Source organism: Xiphophorus maculatus, chromosome 14 (genome assembly GCF_002775205.1).
Source record: "Xiphophorus maculatus strain JP 163 A chromosome 14, X_maculatus-5.0-male, whole genome shotgun sequence".
Lineage (NCBI taxonomy): Eukaryota > Metazoa > Chordata > Actinopteri > Cyprinodontiformes > Poeciliidae > Xiphophorus > Xiphophorus maculatus.
This window is the reverse complement of record NC_036456.1, coordinates 12,531,699-12,556,602: the sequence shown is the minus strand read 5'-3', so window position 1 is coordinate 12,556,602 and position 24,904 is coordinate 12,531,699. Positions and strand designations below refer to the sequence as shown.

At 44.6% G+C, this 24,904-nt stretch overlaps 1 protein-coding gene across 1 annotated transcript; it reads left to right on the top strand.

Moving 5' to 3' along the window:
• Positions 1-24,873, top strand: dvl2 (dishevelled segment polarity protein 2). The gene is made up of 15 exons (XM_005804772.2): positions 1-519; positions 8,078-8,147; positions 15,350-15,504; positions 18,114-18,223; positions 18,430-18,559; positions 18,825-18,915; positions 19,035-19,104; positions 19,196-19,335; positions 19,486-19,562; positions 19,642-19,709; positions 19,788-19,922; positions 20,556-20,687; positions 22,078-22,254; positions 22,402-22,626; positions 23,333-24,873. Exons 1-15 carry the CDS (start codon positions 359-361, stop codon positions 23,881-23,883), a joined length of 2,292 nt encoding a protein of 763 aa, XP_005804829.2. The 5' UTR covers positions 1-358; the 3' UTR covers positions 23,884-24,873.
• Positions 24,874-24,904: the final 31 nt, after the last annotated feature.

The following is a 24,904-nucleotide window of genomic DNA, read 5'->3' as shown; positions in this document are numbered from 1 at the left end:
ACGAGCGGTGAAAAAGTTTTTAGACTACCCCCTCCTCTTTATGTTTTTGTTGGGGGAAAAGTTGCTGGAAGTTTTAGCCGTGTGGATGTAGCGTGTTTGCCGTTTTCTGCCCCTCGGTAACGGAGGGAAGGAGCGTCGGCGCCAGCGTGAAAGTCGTCCACGGAGGTTTTAGAGCGAGGACTTTTTCAGCCGCTTTGTGTCCGTGGGCTCGGGCTGAAAAATCTCAGCGGCCCCGTCCCGTCAGCGCTGCATCTCGTTAGCCACCTAGCTGAGTCCCCGACAAAGTTGACGCTACCTCGGCTCCCTCCGTAGCCCGTCTCTTCGGGGAAAAGGTCCGGCTTTTTTCACCAGCGCAGAGATGGCGGAGACCAAAATCATCTATCACATCGACGAGGAGGAGACCCCGTACTTGGTGAAGATCCCCATAGCTGCAGAAAATATCACCCTGCTGGATTTTAAACAGGTCCTCAACAAGCCAAACTACAAATTCTTTTTCAAGTCCATGGACCAAGACTTTGGGTGAGCTGCTCTGAATTTCCCCTCTAATGCTTTCCGCGCGATGCACAAGCAGGAAAACCACGAAAGGTAGTTTTAATTCCCGAGAAGTGTCTGAGGGCAGGAGCAGGAACTTAAACTTGAACCAAATTAGAGATCGGAGGGGTATTTCCAACTGTAGCTGCAGGGAGAATAAGTAAAAATATTCTTAAAAGATGCTAAGAGGGTTGATAAACATCCTTTGCTCCTTCAGGTTGGGACTTTTCTCACTAAACATCATCATTACAATGGGAAACATTCCCTGTTCCTGCTGCTTTTCTTTACCCTAATCCTCATCCCTCCCTCCCTTCCTTCCTGAGCCCATCATCTGGTGAAATCCTTGCCTTTTCTTTCCTTCAGGACTGAAGCCAGGGTTTCCCCCCCTCCTCCCTACCTCTTCAACACTTTGGCCTGCCAGCCATCCTTTCATTCCCTGGCTTTCTCCCGACCCTCTCTGAGAAATAGCTGTCTCCTCTATCAATTAATCCTCTTTTTTCTCTCTCTCTCCTCCTGTGTGGCTGCTGTGCATTTTCCTGCAAAGGAATGTGAGTTTGTGGTTTATTCACCCGGTGAGACCCTCAGGGTTTCAGTTAAATGCATTGTAGTTTTGGATGGTTTTTTTTCCCCCCTTGTTGGATGGCACCAGGGCTGCAGAGGCAAACCCGAATTCAAGCTTGCGATTGTGCAAGATTGCTTTACTTTAAGTCTAGGTTGACTCGGCACTCCCCACACAGAAGGAGGTTATTCATACGTCTTTTAATTTTTTTAAAACAATTTTCTCGCACGACAACCACAAAATTAATGACATTTTGTAATATTATATGTGCTGAAAAATACCAATCTACGTTTTTCACTTTTGATACCGCTACAGATATCTGTGGTTTATTATCGTCCGATACGATCCAATAATCTGATCATTTTGAATTGACTTGAAACTTCTTTTTTTTTCTTTTCTTTTTACGTAAATGTACTGAATTACAAATCTATTTGATAACTCTGCACCAGTGCAGCTCATTGAAACACACCATTAGATTCACAAGCTTGGTCAACATAAACAAACGACTAATTTGTTCAGTCAGCGCAATTAGGAGTGTAACGGCAAACGTGAAATAAATAATAAAGAAACTGATAAAAACAACAGCTTGGCTACCTTGGTGAAACATTTCAAGTGCAATTAGGACTTCTAAATATAATGTGAAATAAATAATGAAGCATGATGTCGCTCAGTGCACAAAACATAGAATTAGACTGAGTAGATACCCTCATAGATTGGGCACATCATTACAGTACCCCATCTATTTTTTTTTTCAATATCAGGACCAAAACAAATATTAATATAGGTTTGCTGCATCTCTTGATAAAAGAGCACAAAGTGTGTAACTGTGAAGTATAAAGATGATTATACGTGGTTTGTTAAATCTGTTATAAGTAACATGAAAAACGTGTATTTATAGTTAGCTGGGAGAAGCTGTAGAAGAAGGTGTCCCGGTCAGATGAGAGCTTAATGGAAGTTTTTAACCAAAACATGATGCATGCTGGGAAACTTCACACGGCACGCCATCCTCAGCAGAACATCCCCACAGTAAAACATGGAGGTGGCAGCATCATGCTGTGGGGGATGCTTTTCAGTGGTCTCTGTTGATGGGGAAATAAGCCCTCCAAACTTTTAGAAAGTACAACAAACTACTGTGCAACGTGGCTGCTTACAAACTTTTCAGCTTTTCATCTTCAACAATTTTAGAAGACCATGCGTCTCTTTGATTCTACTTCACAATTATCCGCTGCTTTGTGTTGCGCTGTTGCAAAATCTTTATGACGTCCAGTAAAGTTTGAGAAACCCTGCAGGAGGAGGTATTAAAGTGAATCTGATTAATTTATAATTTCCTGGTTGTAGCTTTGATTACTGTGGGTGTCCCGTACTTCAACATGATGCAATATTCCTCAGCCTTGTTCTTTTTTTTGCCATCCCAATTTTCCAATCACTCTGAGTTTTTGAATTGTGGTCACTGCCGTTATTTACGTAACTGTCGGTGTGTTTGTGGCTGTGATTTTTGACCCATCACAGGATTTTGTGAATATGCAACAGACTGAGGCATTTCATCAACCACACCGGAGGTTTATTTACTGCTGCACTTGTAAGAATCCCTGCTGACAACGTAAATATACCCAGAGTATTATAAATTACCTCTTTTGTTTTGGTTTTTTCTCCCTTTTTTTAAGTCCATGTCGAGCCCTTGTTTAGAAACACTTGAGTTGAAGACGCAGAATATTTAGTTTATGAATGAACTTCCATGTTTTCTCAGAAAAACACTGGATTTTTGTTTGTCCCACAGCAGAGTGTTATCTGTTGCTGCAGCTTTCCAACATAATTAAGTTGACCTTTTTGGACTGCTGCAAGTCGATGCATTGATTTTTATTCTAAATGGCTGGACAGCCAAAAAACTTTTTTTTTTGAAGGTTTAATGGCAATATCCAAGCAAAGTGTATAAATTATTACTTGAAACAGCTGTAAACATCTAAGTTTTATTTTAAATGTCTTCTTTACATTAAATGATTTGTTGTCCAAAGTTTGTACTAACGTCTATATAAAATGTGAACATTGAGGGCAGTAAGAGTTCATCCAGTTGGGACTGCTATTTTAATCAGATGCAGGTAATAAAGACACAGCAACTGAAATATTGTAAACTATCATTACAATATTATTATTGTGCACGTTTATATTTTTCTTGGATATGTTCTGCAGCTCTTGCAAATATTGGCTTTATCAAATAAAATGGCTTTCAGAGCACTTTAAATCACTTTGTTACCTATGTTTCATCTTGCTTGCAGTCTACCCATACAGTCTGCCTGGTATACTGTGTTAAACTGAATATCATAATCTTGATCTCGTCTTTTCTATCTGTGAAAATATTTACACAAGGCTCTGACGCATCCTTGAAAAATTTGGAAAAGAATATAATTTGACTTCAACATTTTGCAAGTCTGGATGAGTATTTAATTTATTTATTTTTAAATTATGCCATTTATCTTTGATTTGCCACGTCACAGCTTAGGTTTTTGTCTGACTCCTTTTCTTGTTCTGTTTTTGGAATTACTGACAGAGAAGTTGCAATCTACTCTGTTGAAAACTAAAAGACCATTTCACTCACTGTTCTTCTTGTGACCCTTTCAGATCACAGTTTTAAATTTTAAAGAGGTATTTTGGTTTGATCAGCAGGCATAGTCCTATTAAGCTGTCATGGATGCGGAGCCGCAGTCAATAAATTGGCTGTAAAATAGTCAGGAAATAAACAATTGAATTATACATGAGATTTGAGTATTTTTATGATTTATTTCTATCGTTCATGAAAAATACAAGCTTGCCATTGCTTTTCTATGCTATTCTGCTCAATTCTCATCTCTGTTCAAAGCTCCATTTGCAATTTCTCCCACTGAGCTTGATTTCTGATTGCGGATATTTCCTATTGAATAATCGATTCCTGCAAATCTTGTTTCTATAATGGTGGTAAACTCTTCAAGCAATTATAGTGATGTTTAATAAAATGAATGTTTACATGAGGGCCTAAAACAACGGACACTTCTGATACACACCTGGCACTCTCTCCCCTTTTCTCTTTAAAGTACAAACTCTGTCTGCTGTGCCAGTGTCTCTTGTAAAGCGCTTTATTTGGTGCTCTGGAGGAGTTGAAGTAACTCAGGTCTTGTTCATGAATGAGAGCGATCGATAGGCGGCTTGGTTTGCGCCCTCTGCAATGATGCGGGAGCTCTACCGGTCTGTCCTGGTGAAGAAAGAGTTGAGCTCAAAGGCAAAACTTTTGATTTACCAGTCGATCTACGGTATTCACGCATCTATGGGAGGTGACCGAAAGAATGAGACTGCAGATACAACAGCGGCCATAATGAGTTTCCTCTGCAGGTTGTCTGGGCTCCAACATGAGATTTCCCTGGAGGATCTGGCCCCAAGTGGCGGGGGAGGGGAAAGTCTGGGCCTAAGCCTGACCCGACCCGACCCCGAATAAGTGGAAGATGATGGATGGACGTTGAGGACTGAACTTAAAATTGGTATTTGTGAAAGACTTTGGATAAGTGTTCATTTAAAAGAGAATTTTTGCTTCCAATGGATACAGGTGGAGCAGAAAATGAATGGTTAAAATAGCACCGGAGAATAACTCGGCAACAGTAACCGTCGTAATAAAACTAGATAGTACATCTGATAAAGTATTCAGTATATAGAATATTTGCTGAACTGCAATCCAGAACCGCACTGCATTCTGGGGGATGTAGGCAGAGTAAACGCTTTAAGAGGATGAACCTCTCACGGTCCAACTAAGAAAGGCTGGTGGCATCAACTAACTCACCCATTCTTTGGTTACCTAGCAACAGTTTGTTGAGTAACTTGCACAACAGCAGCCTAATAACTGCTTAAAAATAAAAAGAAAGGTATGAAATAAAAACTGTGGATAAAACAGAAGAGATTACGCCATATTTCAGATATTTAAAACAGAAAAATAATCAACAATTATCGATATCGACTGATATGAAACGCTTATATCATGATACGATCAGTCAGCTTAAATACTGACTGATTTCCTCTGTGTTACTCGACATTACATAACTGTTTTTGACTCCGGACGATTGTTTGCACACATAGCAGGCGACCCACTCAGCGGACTACGGAAACTCAGAATCAGCCGTAGAAACCACCTCCTACTTCAAACCCGGCTGCCAGGTCTGATTCACTCATTCGAACGTCTCCAACTGAGCTCAGACGAAAAAAATTCAAACACAGCTCCGAGTCAGCTGTCCAGTCAAAGCAGGGATTTTTTTTTCCCTCCCCCTCCTCTCTCTTCAACCCGGGAGAGGAGTGTGTGTTTTCATTTGCCCTGGTACGAGGCCAGCTGTCGGCCAGAGCCTCGTGTGTGGCGGAGGGGAGGAGGGGGATCCAGAACCGGCGCTGGAACACGAGGGGAGGGATCCCAGCCCTTTGCTGCGTTGTCTGGGTCGTCGTCTACAGGGGGGGAGAGTGGAGCTCAGTTGGAGTCTCTGGATCTTCTTCTGTGCTCAGGGAGAGCATCAGGGAGCCGTTTCAGGAAGATGAATTATTAGAAAGCTGATGCTGTTGAGTGTGAGGAATGTAATGGCTGCAGGGGACTGGAAGAATGGCAGCGGAGGGGATTTTAGGACATTCATACTTTTAAATACTGAAATAATATGTTACTGGGACATCCGTGTTTATGTCTGTTTTATTGTCTGAAGCTGTTTCCACTTGTTTGATTAGACTAAGTAGTAAGGAAGGAAAAACTGTTGCATAACGGCTGCTGCTGACGGTCTGTGAAGACATGAATGTTAAATAAATGAAGGAAACATTTGTGGACCAACACCCGGCGGCCACTTACTGTCTTCCAGCTTCCTGCTGCAGATTCCCACCGGTTCCCACAACAAGCCGGCTTTATGCTGACACTCTCTAAACCGGCACTCAACAGCTGCTTACAAAAGCCCAGTGGAGGCCGATTGATTTTCAAACAACCAAATGGGCTGCACATCGGCTGAGAGGCTCTCTTTGTAATCCTGTTTAAGAAAAATATTTGAATAATAGCGTTGTGTTGCAGGAAAGTTCACAAATGATGTTTTTGTCTCTGATGGGACAGAGGAGGACGCATGGCAGGTTCTGCGTTTGAGCCTTTTGATATTTGCAAGCAGCTTCTTTAAGTTATATAGATTTTATTTTTTTCCTCACGGTCTGAAGTGAAATCAGACCAAATCTTTCTTGTTTACGTTGGAATTTCCCAAAATTATTTATCCCAATTAGCAAATAGAAATGAATGTGGTAATTTTAACTGACTTAAAGCATGAAAAGCTCCTGATTTAACTTCAGACAGTGTGGGAGAACAAAAAAAGTGTCTGTCTTTTTATTAAGTAAACTTATGATTTCAAGTTGATCAGGCCACAAAATCTTCCAAAGAAAGACGAGCAAAACAAAGGAATGTTATTTGGTAATTTCTCTGATTGTGGATTTTTACTTTCTAACGTTTCCTGACTGATTCGACCCGTTTTACGGTGTGTTGTTGATTTGAAAATCCACCTGTATGAAATGAGCAGAAGCTGTCTTTCAATCAGAAACAATAGAGCCTGGTTCATTTGTTTGGAGACACATTTTTAAGACGAAGATACGGATCAGAAAAACATGATGCAACTCTACATGAAGTCCGTTCAACCACCTGGAAGTTGAGCCCTGGTGTAACTTACCGTACAGAAAGTGACAAAGTAATTTTTTTTAATATATAAATATATTTTTTTACAAAAATCAAAGAAAACCTGTGGGATATTTTAGTGGCTGCATGAAGTTAGTTGGCTTGACATGTTTTTCTTTCTGCGCTGCTGCTGTCCGACTGCCTGTCTGCCTGGCCTGCTGTGTGCAGTTCGACACATCTTCCATCAGAAATAGACCAGAAGCATATTTTTAGCGCAGCACCAGACTGTTTCTGGGATGCTGGTGAAAGCCGCCGCCTCCATTAGGATAGCGCGCATTGTTCAGAGCGGCTACGATCACGTCCAGCCCTGCCGCTTCCCGTCAATAAAATGATCAATTCATTTGTTGTTCCAAAAAAACCCAAAATAAAATAAAGTGGTTTATGTTCCTCCAGAGAAACTTTCTACAGGTATTAACACGTTTTAGCTGATTTCAGGAATTCCTGACAGCGAATGTGTTTAATTTTATTTTACATTTATTTATCCAGATAAATCTCATTGTTGTGCTTGTATAGCACAAAAATAAGGCAGATCAAATATATTGGTCAATGTATTATTAATCAAAAACAACTTGGATTTAAATGAACCCAGTGTTTCAGCTGTTTTGCTGGGTCCGGAAACAGAAAATTGTATACGACATCAAATTAAGGCAAAAAAAATTCCAAATCTTATATCTTTGTTTCATTAAAATATTACGTGTTTATTGTATTGCCTTGTTTCCTCATAGATCTAAATTCTTAGAACAAATCATGTAGTTGTGTTTTCTGATGAGGGAAATTTTGTATTTTTCCACCGGTTCCCCTGCTTTATTGGTTATTTGCACAGGTTGAATAAAATAAAAAATCTAAAACACATTTTATGTGTCAGATTGAGCTTCACAATGTATCAAACTAGTCAGGATTCCACCTTCAGTGTGTGCGATATTGCAATTGCAAAGAGGGCTTGAGTGTAATATTTGGTAATACTTCAGCAAACGTGCATCAAGACTGTGCTTGCTGGTAAGATGGATGGATGGATGGATGGATGTTCGCTGCCTCAAGGGAAAGATGTGACGACGTTGCAAGAAGAAGCACTTTGTCATGTTTTCACTTTGTGTTCCTGGTTTGAGACAAAAACATTTATTTGGACGTGTCGGCTCTTTGTCTCCCTCCATTTTCACTGTTTTCCTTCTGAGCAGCATGTTCCTCCGCTCAGCTGTGCTACTGTGAGGCCACATTCATCCATCACCAATGTTGTGAAAACAGAGCAGTTTATGCTTCCTGAACTTCTCTTCTCCTTTTTTTTCTTTCTCCAGGGTGGTGAAGGAAGAGATTTCCGACGATAGCGCCAAGTTGCCTTGTTTTAACGGCAGAGTGGTATCGTGGGTAAGAAGATGTAAACTTGTTCTATATTTTTTTTGACAATTTTCTTCGTACCTGCACCTGTTGGCTTTTATTCAAATATTTCAGAATTTTGTATGAAGGCTTTTGTATTAAAAGTACACTGGATGTATAGAAGTTACATTTCTCAGCTGTCTTATAAAGAAGTTCCTTGAGAACTTGAGAAGAGAAAAGATGGTTTTAGGATCTCTACTTAAACAATGGATGGATGGAAATCAACATAAATGTCATCCAATATACGGAGTCAGAGCAGAATTTTTTCTTTTAGTCCAAGGGAGTGAGAAAGGAATCTGAATATTGCAGTAAGTGAGTTTTTGCGTATGATTTCGTGGAAGAGTCTTGCGTCTGAACTGTTGGTATTGAAGTTATGCTGCAGACCCTTTGAATCTAGTTTAAAGTCCATTGAAACGTCCTCCATTGGCAGAGCACAGCTGCTTCTTACCTGCTGAACATAAAGATGGCCCCTGTTCCTGTCTTTGTCCAATGATGCTCTAGCTCCATGTCGCACGGCCAAAAAACTGTTGTAATACTTTCCTTTTCTCTGGTGGAAGTCCCAGCTGTTTCACCCCACCCTGCAGCTTGGATCCGAACAAAGACAGAACATCGAGACTTGGCCTAGAAACGCAGATCTGGGGCCGGAGCATCTGTTAAGTGCATAAGATTGGAAAAAAACACATTAAAGGAAAAGGAGAACAAAGGTTGGAGAGCAGAGGAGCTGATATGTGATCTGCAGACTGGAGCAGGAATCCCTGTAATCTTTCCATGCAGGGACGTCTGTCCACATGCTGCTGATCATTTGGGATCGTTTCTACAGACGGAGCTCATTTTCAGGAAACGCTTTACTGTCAGTGTTTTAAAATTCGTGACACTAATCCACTGTAATGTGTTTTTGAGCATGCTGAGCGCCTGTGCAGCGTCAAAGTGATGAGACCACTGGACTGAAACTTTTTATCCCTCCATTTTTCAGTCTCATTCCCTTCCTGTCTGTCTGTTTTATGCGCCTTGTAATCCGAAGCTGTGCGTTCTCTTTCATAGCATTCGTTTCGTGTCTCACTATGGGAACGCCCTGGGCGTGACCTCATCAGAAGCTCCAATTACACTCCACCAGCCCTGATTGGCTGGGGATAAGTCTGTCAGTGCCAGGGAGAGGGGGCATGTCCCACCCCCCTACCTATATATAGGACTGGCCCTGCACAGACAGATCATTCAAAAACCTCTTCTCGCTACGAGCAGAAGTCCCGACTGGTTTCTCTCTTTTGCCTGCCGTTCTGGAGCTTAGCTTAACTGTCCATAGATACGAGTGCGAACTCGATCGCCGGGCGCTTTGTACCAGACTGGTAGTCTATATCGGGAGAAAACTAGCGTTCAGTCTGTTGCAAAACAGCACTGTTATCTGTGAATAACTGTGCGGAGTAGAAATACGCTTCACTGTTTTTCACTGGAGTAGCAATACTCCATTGGTAGCAATACCGGCAGAAGTAGCGATACTTCACAGAAATCGTTCCTGCAGTTAGCATGGACGCCGGAAAGGCAGACGCTAAAGCGGACGAAAATCCACGTGCTTGCCCGTGTGGAAATAAAATTTCGAGTTGGGACACTCACCAAATGTGTGTGTCGTGTCTCGGCTTAAGGCATGCCCAAGCAGCCCTCGAGTCATCGGAGGAATGCTCTCATTGTAGCCGGCTCTCACTCAAGGTGCTGCGTCGCCGTCTGGCCCGTCAATTGACACTGTCCGGAGGCGACCCCATCCTGGCTTCTGCTGCAGCTAGCCAAGAAACGGCGGCTCAAGGACTGACACCGGTCCCTGATGCAGAACCAGGACCAAGCTGGGGCGATATGCTTGACGCTGTTAACCCGTTGCCACTGGATGTGAGCGGCCATAGCTTCACAGCTTACCCGCTCGATTACCCCATGGCAGGTGACGACGGAGGCTCGGATGCAGATTCTGAGCTTCTCATCACCGACGAAGAAGAAGATGATGAACCGTCTCTTGTGCTCCGAGGTCGGGTCGCAAGACCTACACCTTCGGGCGTCAGCCAGGCCGGTGATGGTGACTCTTCTTCGTCTGCCTTGGATGTGGACCTGCATGACGTGTGTAAACGCGCCGCAGCAAAACTTCATATCCAGTGGCCCGAAGTTCAGGCTGAAGCAGCAAGATCACGTTTCGACGGCAAAAAGCTGCCAAAAGCCAAGAGAACGGGAAAGCAGTTCCTGCCTTTCTTCCCTGAGTTGCTGGAGGAATTTTCAGTTTCCTGGCGCAACAAACCGTACAGGGAGAAGCACCCAGTGGCAGGTGGCTCGGTTCTAGACTGCGAGGGAATGGACGACCACGGTCTCCGCCAAATGCCTCGAGTCGAACCAGTGGTGGCAGCGCACCTTCACCCGAAAACGTCTATGTCTTCGGGTGGGTTGGCTCCATCCCTCCCTTCAGCAGCGGACCGCTTCCAATCAAACCCGACGGAGAAATCCTACAAGGCGGCCGCTCTATCAGTTCGCGCCATGAACGCTTCTTCCATGCTGATGGCGTATCAGGCGGAGCTGGAGGAGGAGATGACTGCATCACCGGACGCTACACTGTGGGAAGAAGTGTGTATCATCACTGATCACTGTCTCCAGCTCCATAAGGTAGCGATCCAGGCTATGGGGAGAACTATGGGGCTCATGGTTCTACAGGAAAGAGCTAGATGGTTAAACTTAACCACGCTTTCCACCAGGGAAAAGGAGGACCTCCTCGATACCCCCATCACCCCGCAGGGCCTGTTTGGTGCAGCTGTTACATCTATGCAAAAGAGGTGTGAGGACAAGAAAAGGGACGATGAGGCTTTAAAGCTGTGTCTCCCAAGACGGGCGCCGGTGCACGCAGCCACCGGCCCCACGTCCCAGCGCCAAACCTTTGCCCAGGCTGCGGCGCGTTTGCCTCCCACTTTCAGAATCCCTAAATTGCCGAAGACCCAGACGGCCGCTAACCCTCCTCCGAAAGGCGCTGCTGCTAAGGGCTCGTGGCCGAAGAAACCCGAAGCCGCCCGCTCGGATCAGCCGCCACCCGGGTCCACCCAGACGGTGAGGAGGAGGAAGCGTTTGGCCTGACAGCTTTTTGGAAGTCAGAGAGCGAGCTGGACTCGCCCTCAGACGCGGCTCCGTTACCGAGCCCTTCCATAAAGTTCAGCAAAGTTCGGCGCACAAACGAGGGGATGTTCGAGCCCGCTCAGCGCGCACGAAACGGGAACCGTGTTCAGTTCGGGATGTCCCGCGTTGGACCCAGTTCATGTCCCACAAGCACTGTTTTATGTCACAGAACATTAAACTTTCACAAGCTGCCGCATCCAGGCAAAACGCCGAGGGCGCAGCTAAAAATGTTGCAAAACAAACAAATACCAATAAGAGGGGAGATGGTTTGTCGCTCCCTGATAGGTGCACAGCCTCTCCCCCCCATAAGCAGACGCTTGACCGAGGGAAACCCTTGCGCATGCGCGATGCGAGACGAGAAGTCTTGCAAGCCAGCGCCACAAGAGGGCGGTATTACCCCATGCAACACAAACTGGCCCGTCAGCCCGCTGTCACTGAGACCGATAAAATGGGCAAACTGCACAAACTCAGAGTGGGTTTTAAGAACAATAAACCGTGGATACCGGCTGCAATTCGCTCTGCCGCCTCCACAGTTCAGGGGAGTGATTCAATCGCAGGCCAGTGGCTCCGCAGCTTTTTTCCTACAAGAGGAAATATCCTCTCTATTGGAGAAAAGAGCGATACAATTAATCCCTCAGGAAAAATGCCAAGCAGGTTTTTACTCCAGATATTTCCTGGTCCCAAAGAAAGGTGGTCGAGGGATGCGTGCAATCTTAGACCTTCGGGCTCTAAACAGACATCTGAGAAAATACAAGTTCAGAATGCTGACACACGCTTCCCTCTTACGTTTCCTGCGCCCAGGCGATTGGTTCACATCAATCGATCTGAAGGATGCGTATTTTCACATTCCAATTTATCCACCACACAGGAAATATCTAAGATTTGCATTTCAGGGGAAATGCTACGAGTATCTCGTTCTCCCATTTGGCCTCTCCTTGAGCCCAAGGGTGTTTGTGAAATGCACAGAAGCTGCTGTGGCACCACTCAGGCAGCAGGGGGTACGTGTAGCCACGTACATAGACGATTGGTTGATCGCAGCTCCGTCACAGCGGGAGGCTGCAGATCATACAACATTGCTCTCAAAACACATGCTGGATCTGGGATTCAAAATAAATGTGGAGAAGAGCATCCTATTTCCCTGTCAAAAAAATCTCTTTTATCGGTCTGTTTCTAGACTCTGCCCAGGCCAGAGTGAAACTCACAGAGGAGAGAGTAAAATCACTTATGAACTGCATGTCCCTGTTCCACAAGGGAAATTTTGTGTCTCCCCGTCTGTGCAGACGATTACTGGGTCTAATGGCCTCAGTTTTAGACGTTGTCCCACTAGGCCGCCTTCATATGAGGGGAGTCCAACGTTGGGTGGCTTCTCAGATGGTGGGCTTACACCCCCCCCACAGAGTAAGGGTCTCAGCCACCTGCAGAGCAGCCCTACGTCCCTGGAGAAGTGTACACTTCCTATCTCAGGGTGTTCCCATGGGAACTATACTGAGCAGAAAAGTGGTGACGACAGATGCCTCCCTGTCAGGCTGGGGGGGGATCTTCGAAGGGAAGTCAGTGAATGGGACATGGGACAGACACATGCGTGTGTTCCATATAAATTATCTGGAACTGCTGGCTGTTCTCCTGACACTGAAACATTTCCTCCTTTTCCTAAAGGGTCATCACGTATTAGTTCGGACAGACAACACAACTGTGGTGGCATACATAAACCGACAAGGGGGTCTAAGATCCCTTCATCTTCATATGCTGGCCCACAAGCTGGTCACTTGGAGCAGCAATCTTTTTCTGTCACTAAGGGCCACTCATATCCCAGGAGTGTTAAACCGGGGAGCAGACCTTCTCTCCAGGGGAAACCCTCTGTATGCAGAATGGAGACTTCACCCCGAGGTAGTCAGGATGATCTGGCTGCGTTACGGGCAGGCCTCAATAGACCTGTTTGCGTCTCGGGAAAACACACAGTGTCCTCTGTTTTTCTCCCTTCACGACCGGGAAGCACCTTTGGGGGTGGATGCTCTCTCCCACCAGTGGCCTCGAGCTCTCCTGTATGCATTCCCACCTGTAGCCCTCATTTTGCCGACGATAGCCAGAGTTCGAGCCGAAGGCTTGTCAATGATTCTCATTGCACCTCACTGGCCATCGAAGCACTGGTTGGCAGAGATAATCCAGCTTCTCCAGGGAGAACCATGGCCTCTACCTCTGCGCCGGGACCTGCTGTCTCAGGCGGGGGGGGAAATCCTCCACCCCCACCCAGAAAGGCTGGCACTATGGGCCTGGCCTGTGAGTGGTTAAATTTACACTCTGTAGGCCTCCCACACAATGTTATTGAGACAATCCAAAGTGCAAGGGCCCCCACCACCAGGTCTCTGTATGACTGCAAATGGGCCATATTTGAAAAATGGTGTGCAGAAGCACAGGAAATATCCATTCAGTGCTCTGTAGTTACCATTTTGACTTTCCTGCAGGACCTGCTGGATAAGGGTAAGGCTTTTTCCACCATAAAAGTGTACTTGGCAGCAATCTCAGCTTGCCATGTTGGTTTTGGTGGGAAAACCGTGGGACAGCACCCCTTGGTTTGCCAGTTTATGAAGGGAGTTCGTCGTCGGCTTCCTGTCTCTAAACCCCTTGCCCCATCGTGGGACCTTCCTCTGGTTCTGGATGCTCTGATGGATGCTCCATTTGAGCCCCTGGGACAGGTGGATTTGAGATTTGTTACTCTGAAGACAGCGCTTTTACTGGCACTTACTTCGGCTAAGCGGGTGGGTGAGCTCCATGCTTTTTCAGTGAACCCAGCTTGTATCAAATTCTCTGCAGGGAATAGAAGGGTGACCTTAATTCCTAATCCTGCCTTTTTGCCCAAGGTGTTGGGGTCATGTTCGGCAATAGACTTGGTGTCTTTTAGCCCCCCACCTTTTTCCTCAGCGATGCAGGAGCGTCTTCATGGACTCTGTCCAGTTCGGGCCCTGCACACTTATATGGATAGGACCAAAATATTGAGGAAAAGTGACCAGCTGTTTGTTTCTTGGGCGAAAGGTCACCTTGGTAAACCTGTATCAAAACAGCGACTTTCACATTGGATAGTTGCTGCAATTGCTTTAGCTTACACCTCTAAGGGACAGCAGCCGCCTGAGGGCCTTCGTGCCCACTCTACACGAGGGGTGACCACCTCATGGGCCCTTTTTAGAGGAGTTTCCATCCAGGAGATCTGTGCCGCAGCTAGCTGGGCTTCTCCCCATACATTTGCTCGGTTTTATAAGCTTGATGTCACAGCTCAACCGCTGGCTCATTCAGTGCTCAGCTTGGCATCAGTGCCACCAAGCACCCATCAATGACTCATATTGTCAGCAGTCGGTCTTGGGTCTGCATCGCAATCCGGGAGTCAGGATTTTCCCATAGTGAGACACGAAACGAATGCTATGAAAGAGAACTTTAGGTTACTTTCGTAACCCCGGTTCTCTGAGTAGCATGAGTGAGTGTCTCACCTAGCCACCCTCCTTGCTCATTTGTAGCGAGGAAGAGGGTGTGAGTTTTTTGAATGATCTGTCTGTGCAGGGCCAGTCCTATATATAGGTAGGGGGGTGGGACATGCCCCCTCTCCCTGGCACTGACAGACTTATCCCCAGCCAATCAGGGCTGGTGGAGTGTAATTGGAGCTTCTGATGAGGTCACGCCCAGGGCGTTCCCATAGTGAGACACTCACTCATGCTACTCAGAGAACCGGGGTTACGAAAGTAACCTAAAGGCTTTCATCCTAATTGTTGCTGTTTGTGTGTGTGGCCAGTTTTCCTGGATAATGAAGGGAGACAGGTTAAGTGTGGGATAGCGTTTCAGTTTGCCCTTGAGACATTTGTCTGTAAAGAGTCGAGTGTTTCTATGTCAAAGTAATTGACATGGTAGACGTTTCCCCTCCTTTCACTTCTCTCTCCTCCTTTCAGTCTTTTGAATTTCTCAACCACTCCTCTCACGTTCAGCTTCAACATATAGGTTTATTTTCTCTTTTTGTCATCCTGTACGTCCTGTCTCTAACTCATCGCCACTTGTTCTGTGTATCTCTCTTTTCTTAGTTGGTGTCTTCGGAGACTCCCGTTGCAGAGCCTCCAGTTGCGGTGGTGCCCCCTGTGGAAACAACCACCCAGCCTTCACCACCTCCACCGCCCCTGCCACCCCCACCCGCAGAGAGGACAGGGGGCATTGGGGACTCCAGACCACCCTCCTTCCAGTAAGCAAAGCACAGTTGTTCTCATTTACTCTACAGTAAATCCTGTAGGACATGACCTGGATGCTGGACATAAAGATTTTCCAGACCTTGTACTTAAAGTTCGGGGTAAACTTTTTTTTTTTCTTTCTTTCTTTCTTTCTTTCTTTGTCTTTGACAGAGAAACTCTTGAGCAGCTCACGCTCTCTGTATCAGGTTCCTGCAAGAATACTACAGAGGTTTTGTAACTGACCTTACCTGAAGTCACCCCTGTAATCTATACTAAGGACGCTCGCAGTTACTTAATTAATTAATGAATTTATTTTTTTCAGAAAAACAGTTTATTTTTACCTCCATTTAAATTACATGTGCCTGGGACATTTTTTTTAAATTTATGCTCATACACTCAGTGGCCCATTTCTTAAGCCACTCTTAAAAGATAAGAGAACTTATTATGCAGGAAAAGTAAATGTGTGTTAATTTTAAGAAGTCGGAGCAATAATTTAAAAAGTTCATATTAAAAATGAAAAATTAGCTCTTCTATTAGCTCTGCTATGTTTCAGTATTAACAGCAGGTCGGCCATTAATTGCAGGGGTTTCCTTAAGTATTTCATACACAGTAATTGTTTACGCCTGCTAAATAAATTAACTCATATTAAAGGGTTAAGTTTTCTGGATCTTTTCACTGGAAGATTCTGCAATTAAAATAATTTATTTAAAGACATCTTTATCAGGCCAGTGTCAATAAATGCAACTGGTGTTGTATTTAATAGAACTGAATAAAAGATAAATGGGTTTTGTTTTGTTTGCACATTTCTGAACAGCGGACATTATAACTATTAAACTACAACCAAAGAAAATGGTTCAACACAAGTCTGGTTTTCTGCGTTAGCTTCACTGCACACCACTAGTCCTGGTAGCAGTGAACTTTAAGGTGTCTTAAGAGCCAACTGAGGTAAACTTAAGCAGGTTTACTCACACAGCTTCCACGTTCAGCCAGTCATATGATTGGTTTTGGAGCTAAAGATTACGATTAAAACGGATTTAGACTTTAGAAAGTCATTACTGAACGCCGCTCCAAACGTGCCTCTGAAGGAAAGTTTTGGAGGCTTTAGCAGAACAATAACAACCATCGGTTAAATTCAGAAGAGTTGCATTAAAAAAAGTTTATTGCAATGTGAGAAATCTCACAACTGTTGGCTTTTTAGTTAGGTTTTAGTTAGGGATTTGTCGTCAGATAATGCATTTATCTATAAAACTCATTATTTCACTGTGAGGTTGAAACAATCATAAGTGTTTGAGAAACTTCTTTCATTGCTAAAACACAGAAGCAAGGTGCTGTTTTCCAACTGTCCTCTTATTTTTCTACACATTCTTGTTTACAGGACAACTATTAGTCTGAATTGTTCTCAATTTATTCCTTCATAGAAACGTTTTAGGGGAAACCCCCCCCAAAAAGCATGTAAGTTATAGAATCTTCCTCTAAATCGGAGGACACGTTTTATTATTAGGAAAATATGTACTAAAGCAGTATTTATAATCTAAACAATTGTCAAGTCTAAACAGCTATTGCTTTCCAGAGTATATTATAAAGGGGTCATCTGCAGATCAGTGACCAAGTGAATTTTTCTGTTAGAAAGAATTTCCTCAATTCCAAATCTGAAGAATCCGTTGAAGTGAGAAAGTCCGAAGATGTTTAAGAGGTGTTTTCACACCTACAGTAGTTTGTTTACGCTGGTCCGAATCAGATAACAGATTTAACTTGTAATCTTTTCAGGTGGTCCAGGGTGGGGGAGAAAAATGTAAATACAGGAAGCTGGAGAGCACATGGAGAATTTAACCATGTCATTATACATATATATACATTTTCGGTGACCAAAGGCACCGTGTTAGACAGCCTGATCACTGAGCGCATATGCAGCTGGTTTCCCAGCTGGTAACTAGAAAACCGGTAAGTTGGGCATGACATCACTCTCAGATCAGTTCTTCCCTCTGGAGTAAATGGATTGGAACAAGAGTGTAACATATCTAATTTGCAGCAACAACTTGAGTGTTTTTGGTTATGTTCAGTTAATGAGCGTTTCTTAAAGAAGGATCACTGCCGGTAGGACACACCTGAAATCATACCAGGGGAGGCATCGAAGAGTGAAGTGGAAGATAATGGATCCTTCTTCACACAATGATGGAATTACCTGCATGAGTTTAACATTTAGCACAACATTTGCCTTTGTGCCTGGAATCGGGTTTCGTCTCCATTACAATACCAAATCAGCGCTTATACTTGAGCTGCCGAAAGATCTGCGGCTATCCGATCCTCTCGGGAGATTCAAGCCACAGGAGGTGACTGCTTTAGTTTCTGGATTTATTGTAATATGATAAGATCATATCAGGTGTTGGTATCAGACGTGAAAAACTTCATTGAAGTGACAGGTAACTGGATCATTGCCTGTAACTAAAAGCTGACCGTCAGGCATGCTGTGTTTTTAAAAAACAAGCTCAATCTCATCATTCATGACCCAAAACGGTTCATTGAACTTTAAAAATATCCTCAAAGAAGCACAGGAGCAGCCACAAACTTTACAACAGTCGCAGAAAACGGTTCAAATATCGAATTTCTGTTTTGTTCTCTGTAGTCCCAACGCTACGGGCAGCGTGGAGACTTTGGACGATCAGACTGAAACCGAGTCCGTGGTTTCCTTCAGGAGGGAGAGACCCCGCCACAGAGAGAGCGTGGATCAGCACGGTGAGAAACTGCACATCTCTGCGCTCGCAAAAACAATCCATTATCACGAAGCTTTATCCAGATCTGGCCCGCCTCCACCCTCCAGACGCTGGCAGATAGAATCAGGGAATGTTCGACTGTGGAATGTTTTCTACTCAACAAGGGAAAACAGGAAAACGTGAAACTTCATCTGGCATAATTTCTCCCGTTTTCTGTTTATTTTCAAGGGCCCCGCATGAACGGTCAGAGTCGCCTGGAGCGCCACCTGGCAGGGTACGAGAGCTCCAGCACAGTGATGAGCAGCGAGCTGGACACGACCAGCTTCTGTGACTCTGAGGATGACGACACCATGAGCAGGTGAAAGACGAAGGGCGAAGCTTTTTGCATTGTGACAATCCCACTACACAGTCTGGATCAACATCTTTATCACAGAAATAGAAACAAAAGGAGAACATCAGAAAGAAAACTGATCAAATTCTAACTATACACAGCTTTTGCTAAATCTCAATAGCTTTAGTTTGTTTGTATTCTTGCTTTTCCATTTTTTTCTCTGAGTTGCAGCACATTTGAGGAGAGAATCTCACCTTCCTACTGATCTTTTTCCTGATCTATAAACTTGTAGGTTCAGCAGCGCCACAGAGCAGAGCACCGCCTCCAGGCTTCTGAAACGACACCGTCGGCGGAGGAAACAGCGCCCCCCGCGGCTGGAAAGGGTACAACAAACACTTCCAACACCCTCTTCCACAAATTTAGTGTTTTGTTTCTTTTTACATGGTTTGAACTTTTTAAAAGTTTAACACAAATATAGTAATTGAATCAATTTGTTTGTCAGGCCTCGTCCTTCAGCAGCGTGACGGATTCCACGATGTCCCTGAACATCATCACCGTCACGCTCAACATGGGTCGGTACTCAGTGGCAATATTTTAGTTGAATGACAAGCTTCACTCTTTAGCTTGTTTTTAAAGGCCTGCTGTGATGTCTCAACAATGCAGAGAAGTACAACTTCCTGGGTATTAGCATTGTGGGCCAGAGCAACGAAAGAGGGGATGGCGGCATCTACATCGGCTCCATCATGAAGGGCGGAGCTGTGGCTGCGGACGGACGCATCGAACCCGGAGACATGCTGCTGCAGGTCTGCAGGGATGAATGATGCACGGCTGCTTCTGTTAATATTTTGTGTTATAAACCTCATATAATAATAATAATAATAAAAAAACAGAAGCAGAACAGATGAATCTGCAACACTGTTTAGTATTTCAACAAAATTTCTTTGCCGTCGAAGGTGAATGACATCAACTTTGAGAACATGAGTAACGACGACGCGGTGCGAGTTCTCAGAGAGATCGTACACAAACCAGGGTGAGTCGCCGATTTCCAGTCTGGATGCTTCCGGTTCTGCCTCTAACGTGAACTGATCGGTGTTTTCTGGCTTTGGCAGACCCATCATACTGACGGTGGCCAAGTGTTGGGACCCGGCCCCTCAGGGCTACTTCACGCTGCCTCGCAGTGAGTACACGAGCCCCTCAGGTCCTCCGGTAGATAAACGCCGCAGTCGGTCAGCTCTCTCTCCTCTTCCTCTGCCAGATGAGCCGATCCGACCCATCGACCCGGCGGCGTGGGTCAGCCACTCTGTGGCCATGACCGGGGCCTACCCTCCGTATCCGGGCAGCTCCTCCCTCAGCACCATCACCTCCTCCTCCTCCGTCACCGAGACTGAACGTGAGTCCACTTTTCAACTCATTCCACTTAGTTTTAGCCAGACGAGCCCAGAATGACGCAAGTTCTGCTAGTTTCGTTTCCGTTCATCTTTTATCTTTTAACGACGTTAGCCCATAAATCCTGTTTACCTCTGTCTGTTTGTCTGTGTGATAAGTGAAAGCTGCTTTGATCTGCTTCTCCTCTTGATTTAGATCTGATTGAATCCGGGTGGGTTTGTGTTAGCGTCTGTTGAACTTTTATACATTTATGTCTCGTTACGACTGCAAACTGCAGTTTCTTTCATCAAGATGTTATGTGATAGCGACAATTGAAAATGTGAAAAAGTAAAGTGATCCTGACTGGTGTTATTTAATTTCCCTTTTCGGATCAATATAGTATTTTTGAATTTTGAAATTTAAATTGTTGGGGTGCTGTGGTGGCGCAGGGGCAAAGCAGGACCCATGTATTGAGGCCTTAGTCCTTGTGGCGGTAGTCGCAGGTTCGATTCCCGGCCTGGCGACATTTGCCGCATGTCTTCCCTCTCTCTGATTCCCCTGTTTCCTGTTGAACTACTTTCAAATAAAGGCTACTAGAGCCAACAAAACCTTTAAAAATTGAAATTGTAAAGCTTCGTTTGCTTCTGTTTTCCTCCAGGTTTTGATGACTTTAACTTGTCGCTGCACTCTGACATGGCCTCTGTCGCCAAGGCCATGGCTTCACCGGAGTCGGGACTGGAGGTCAGGGATCGCATGTGGCTTAAAATCACCATCCCCAACGCGTTCCTGGGTAAGACGAAAAGAAAAAGAGAAACTACTGCAGGAAAAAACAAAAAACCTTAACTCTGTGTCTCTCAGGGGGGGTTACAGGGCAGCCATTATGTTCCCAGAATTAAAACCGTGTGACCTGTGGGAGGGAGGAAAAAATCCCAATCCTACGAATAGAAATACTTGTTCTGGCTGGAAACATGTGCCAAATTGGAATCACCTGCAAGCTGACTCACAAGCAGCAATTACAAAATCTACACGTTAGCCCAAATTTGGTGTTTTTCTTTTGAATTTTGTATTCCGATTGTTTTATCTGACTTGTTTACATCGTAAAATCCTGCAGCTTAGAGACATTTAAGACAAATTACTATGGAGTCCCTCAACTTAATTTTGAGTTTGTGAAGTTCCCTTAGAATAACAAAAGTTTCACTATTTTATTCTCTGGGTGTTCATTATTGACTGCAGTGGTATAATTTCATCTGCTGTTTTTCTAACTTATTTTTGGTGATTAGTGATGCATTTGAACCATTTGTTTGTTGCAGTGGTTTGAATATTAAGGGTGGACCGACTGGTTAACCCCCGATTCCCTTTATCTTGGGTGATTGGCAATAGTTAAAAATGTCAAGCCTTCCCCGACATAAAAATGTTAAGCCAACTTATCCATGGATTGTAAGCATTTTGGCACTTTCAGATTAATATTGTAAATAAGAAATTGTTCATTAAAGTTTTGCCTGGTGAAATAAAGTTTTAACTAAAAATCTTTCTTACAGTTGCAGAGGTATGAAAAGCACCCACCGCCCCTTTTGGTCTGCAGTGACTGAAACTGCAATAAGTGCACCCCTGCTGATTACACAACATTTAGGGCTTAAATTTAGTGTGGATTTTCTCAAATGTAGAGGTCAACATTATACATTCAGTCAAGACAGGAAGGCATTCCACTAATATTTAGCCAAATATCAAACAAGTAGCATCTCAACCTCATACTTTTGCCTTTGGCTGGAAGTTTTCTGGAAGGGTTGTGGCAAAGCTATTCTTAAATCTTAAGGTTAGCTTTTTTTGTCCTATCCAAAACCAGTTTTCAATTAAAGTCAATTCAAATTGAAAAATACTTTATTGATCCCAGAGTTAAATTAAATGTTGGTGCAACTTGTATTAAAGAGTTACTGTATGTAGTGGTGGCTGTTGACAGGGAAGATCACTTGTAACGGTCTCTAATACAGTGAATTTGAAGAAGCCTCTGATTGAAGATGCTCTGTTTTCTCGAGACGTTCAGATGAAGATTTTGGACCGGATGAAACCGGCTGACATCAACCTCCTATCTGTTACCGTCTGACTGGAGATAAATGTTTGGTTTATTTCCTGGGCGTCACTGAGAATCCGTCTCTCTCTCTCGGTCTCCGTCTCGCCTTCAGGCTCAGACGTAGTGGAGTGGCTCTTCCACCACATAGAGGGATTCCAGGACCGCCGGGAAGCCAGGAAGTACGCCAGCAACCTTCTGAAGGCGGGCTTCATCCGACACACCGTCAACAAGATCACTTTCTCCGAGCAGTGCTACTACGTATTCGGAGATCTGAGCGACTGCGAGAACTGTGAGTCGCTGATAGGTCAATCTCAATCCAAAGGAGATGACAGACAGCATATTCTGAAACGCAGAAGTTTTATTCAAAACAGTAAAACTCCTCTTGGTTAATTTGTTTGTAGGTTAAATCGATTCTGTCCTTTTACTTCCTACCCAGACATGGCCAACCTGTCGCTGAACGACAACGACGGCTCCAGCGGCGCCTCGGATCAGGACACCCTCGCCCCCCTGCCGCTCCCCGGCGCCTCCCCGTGGCCTATGATGCACACCTTCCCCTACCAGCCCTACGCAGCGCATCCCTACTCCAGCCAGCCACCTCCGTACCATGAACTCAGCAGCTACAGCTTCGCTCCGGGCAGCACGGGCAGCCAGCACAGCGAAGGTGACAAAACATAGTTTATAATCATTTAAACAAAAAAAAGATGTTTTAGGGATTTTTCGACTTCAGCTATCATGGACTCAGTTTTGAACTTTTGACTTTTGACTCCCCTCCTCCTTCAAATTAAACAGAATTCGTGTCTAATGTTTGTGCTGGTTTGTGCAGCACAAAGTTTAGGTTGTGACGTGATTATTTAAATGATATTAATAAATGTTTCCCGAGGTCATCAAAGATCAACCCGAACCGCCACGTTTACAAAATCAAGCAAATTCTGTGCCAATCAACTGTACTGCATGGTTAAAAATGCATGAAAACTCATGCTTTTAATATAGGATAAAATGTTAAAATTTAATTTGAGTACATTTGTCCAGTGCAAAAAAAAAAAAGTCCCACGTTGAGAAATAATCATCTAAACCAACCAACCATTTACTCAAAACCCCAGTTGGCTGGATTTTTGGCACCTCCAAGACATTTAATGTTACTTGCATTTTTTTTTTAGTTAATTTGAATTTTAGAATTTTTGGATTAGGAATACACGGCTTCCCGTTATTTTTAACTAGTTTTGAATAGTTTAGGAAATTAGCGCTCAACAGAATTGTCCTACTTTTGACCCAAACCGACTGAAATAAGAAACATTTAGGTCTGGAAAAAGCAACGTTGCGAACCAGTAAAATGAGATGGCTTTGTCTTCTGTTCCTCCTCTTCTCAGGGAGCCGAAGCAGCGGCTCAACGAGGAGCGAGGGCGAGCGGCGGCGCAGCAGCAAGGGCCCCGGCAGCACCGTGGGCGGGGGGGAGAAATCCCCCTCTGGAGACGGCGGCGGCGCCGAGTCGCGCTCCGGCAGCGGCAGCGAATCGGAGTACTCCACCCGCGGCAGCCTGAGACGCGGCCACGGCTCGTCGGCGCCCAGCGAGCACAGCCACGCCTCGTCGCAGCGCTCCCACCACCACCGGATGCCGCAGCCACCTCACATGTCCCCGTACCCGCCGGGCATCCTGCCCTACAACCCCATGATGCTGATGATGGTGCCCCAGCACCCACACCCGGCCATGGCCGCCCACGCTCTCCAGCACCCGCAGCAGCTGTCGGCGGCCCCCATGCACCAGGCGCTGCCCCCTCCTCCCTCCTCTACTCCAGGGGGCCCTCCAGGAGCCCCTCCCACCCGTGACCTGGGCTCTGTGCCTCCAGAGCTAACCGCGTCCCGTCAGTCCTTCCACCTGGCCATGGGCAACCCTAGCGAGTTCTTTGTGGACGTCATGTAGATTGTTTTTTGTTTTATTTTGATTTTCTTTGTGTTGATTGGTTATTCTTGTGAAGTCAGTGTACGGTTCTTCTCAGTGAGCTCACGCCGCTCATCGGAGGAAGGGTTTTGGTTATAAATTAGGTAAAACAGGGTTTAAAATGACAAAGAAATTAATAAAAAGCAAGCTGATATGGAATACGGTTTGATTAAATGTGCCAATAAGTTTAGTTTCTGCTTAAATGAAAAACAAAAAGTAAAGCTTTAACAGTTCAGAAAGACTCGTCTGTTCAGGTTCTTCTGTGTTTGAAGCAAAGTTTCAGCACAACGTTAGGAGCCCGGCGAAGCTGCTCTGTAGTTTGAGATGCTGGTCTATGATCTGCCCTCCCTGGAGCCACACAGAACAGAGTTTAACACTAGAGGGCGCTAGGTACACCATGTACTGAAAGAAGGATCCAGTCCTGAATGCATGGTATGTTTTGTTTCTTTTCTTTTTTTTTTTTTTTTTGATGAGTGCCTTACTTTTTTGAGACGTGAAACACTCCAGGTACATAAGATGTTGTTCCACATTGTTTGACAATGAACTTCTCTGTACATAAATATCTGCAGCTCCTATGTAAAGCGTACGCTCCAATGTGAAAGGAAAAGGTCCAAACACGTCAGCGGGAATCAAGAAATGATCAGATCACCTCTGACCTGAAAGGTACCACGATGCTCTGAATGTGACACCACGTGCTTATGGCGGTACCTTTCATGACATTCAGTGTATTTCTTTAATGTGATACAGCTCCTCGTCTTTATTTTTATGTTATTGACTCACATTATTCACCAATCTTTTTTTGTTTGTTTTGTTTTGTATGCGTGACTTTATAAATCATGTATAATCCAGATATTAAGGTGCTAAATGAAGAGTCAACATTACAGAGAGAGTGACATGGACAGTGTGGCGCTGTTTCAACTCATAATACCATCTTTGTTTGTGCCTTTCAGAATAAATTTGATACTAGCTCACCGTCTTGTGTGTTTAGATTTATTCGTATGTG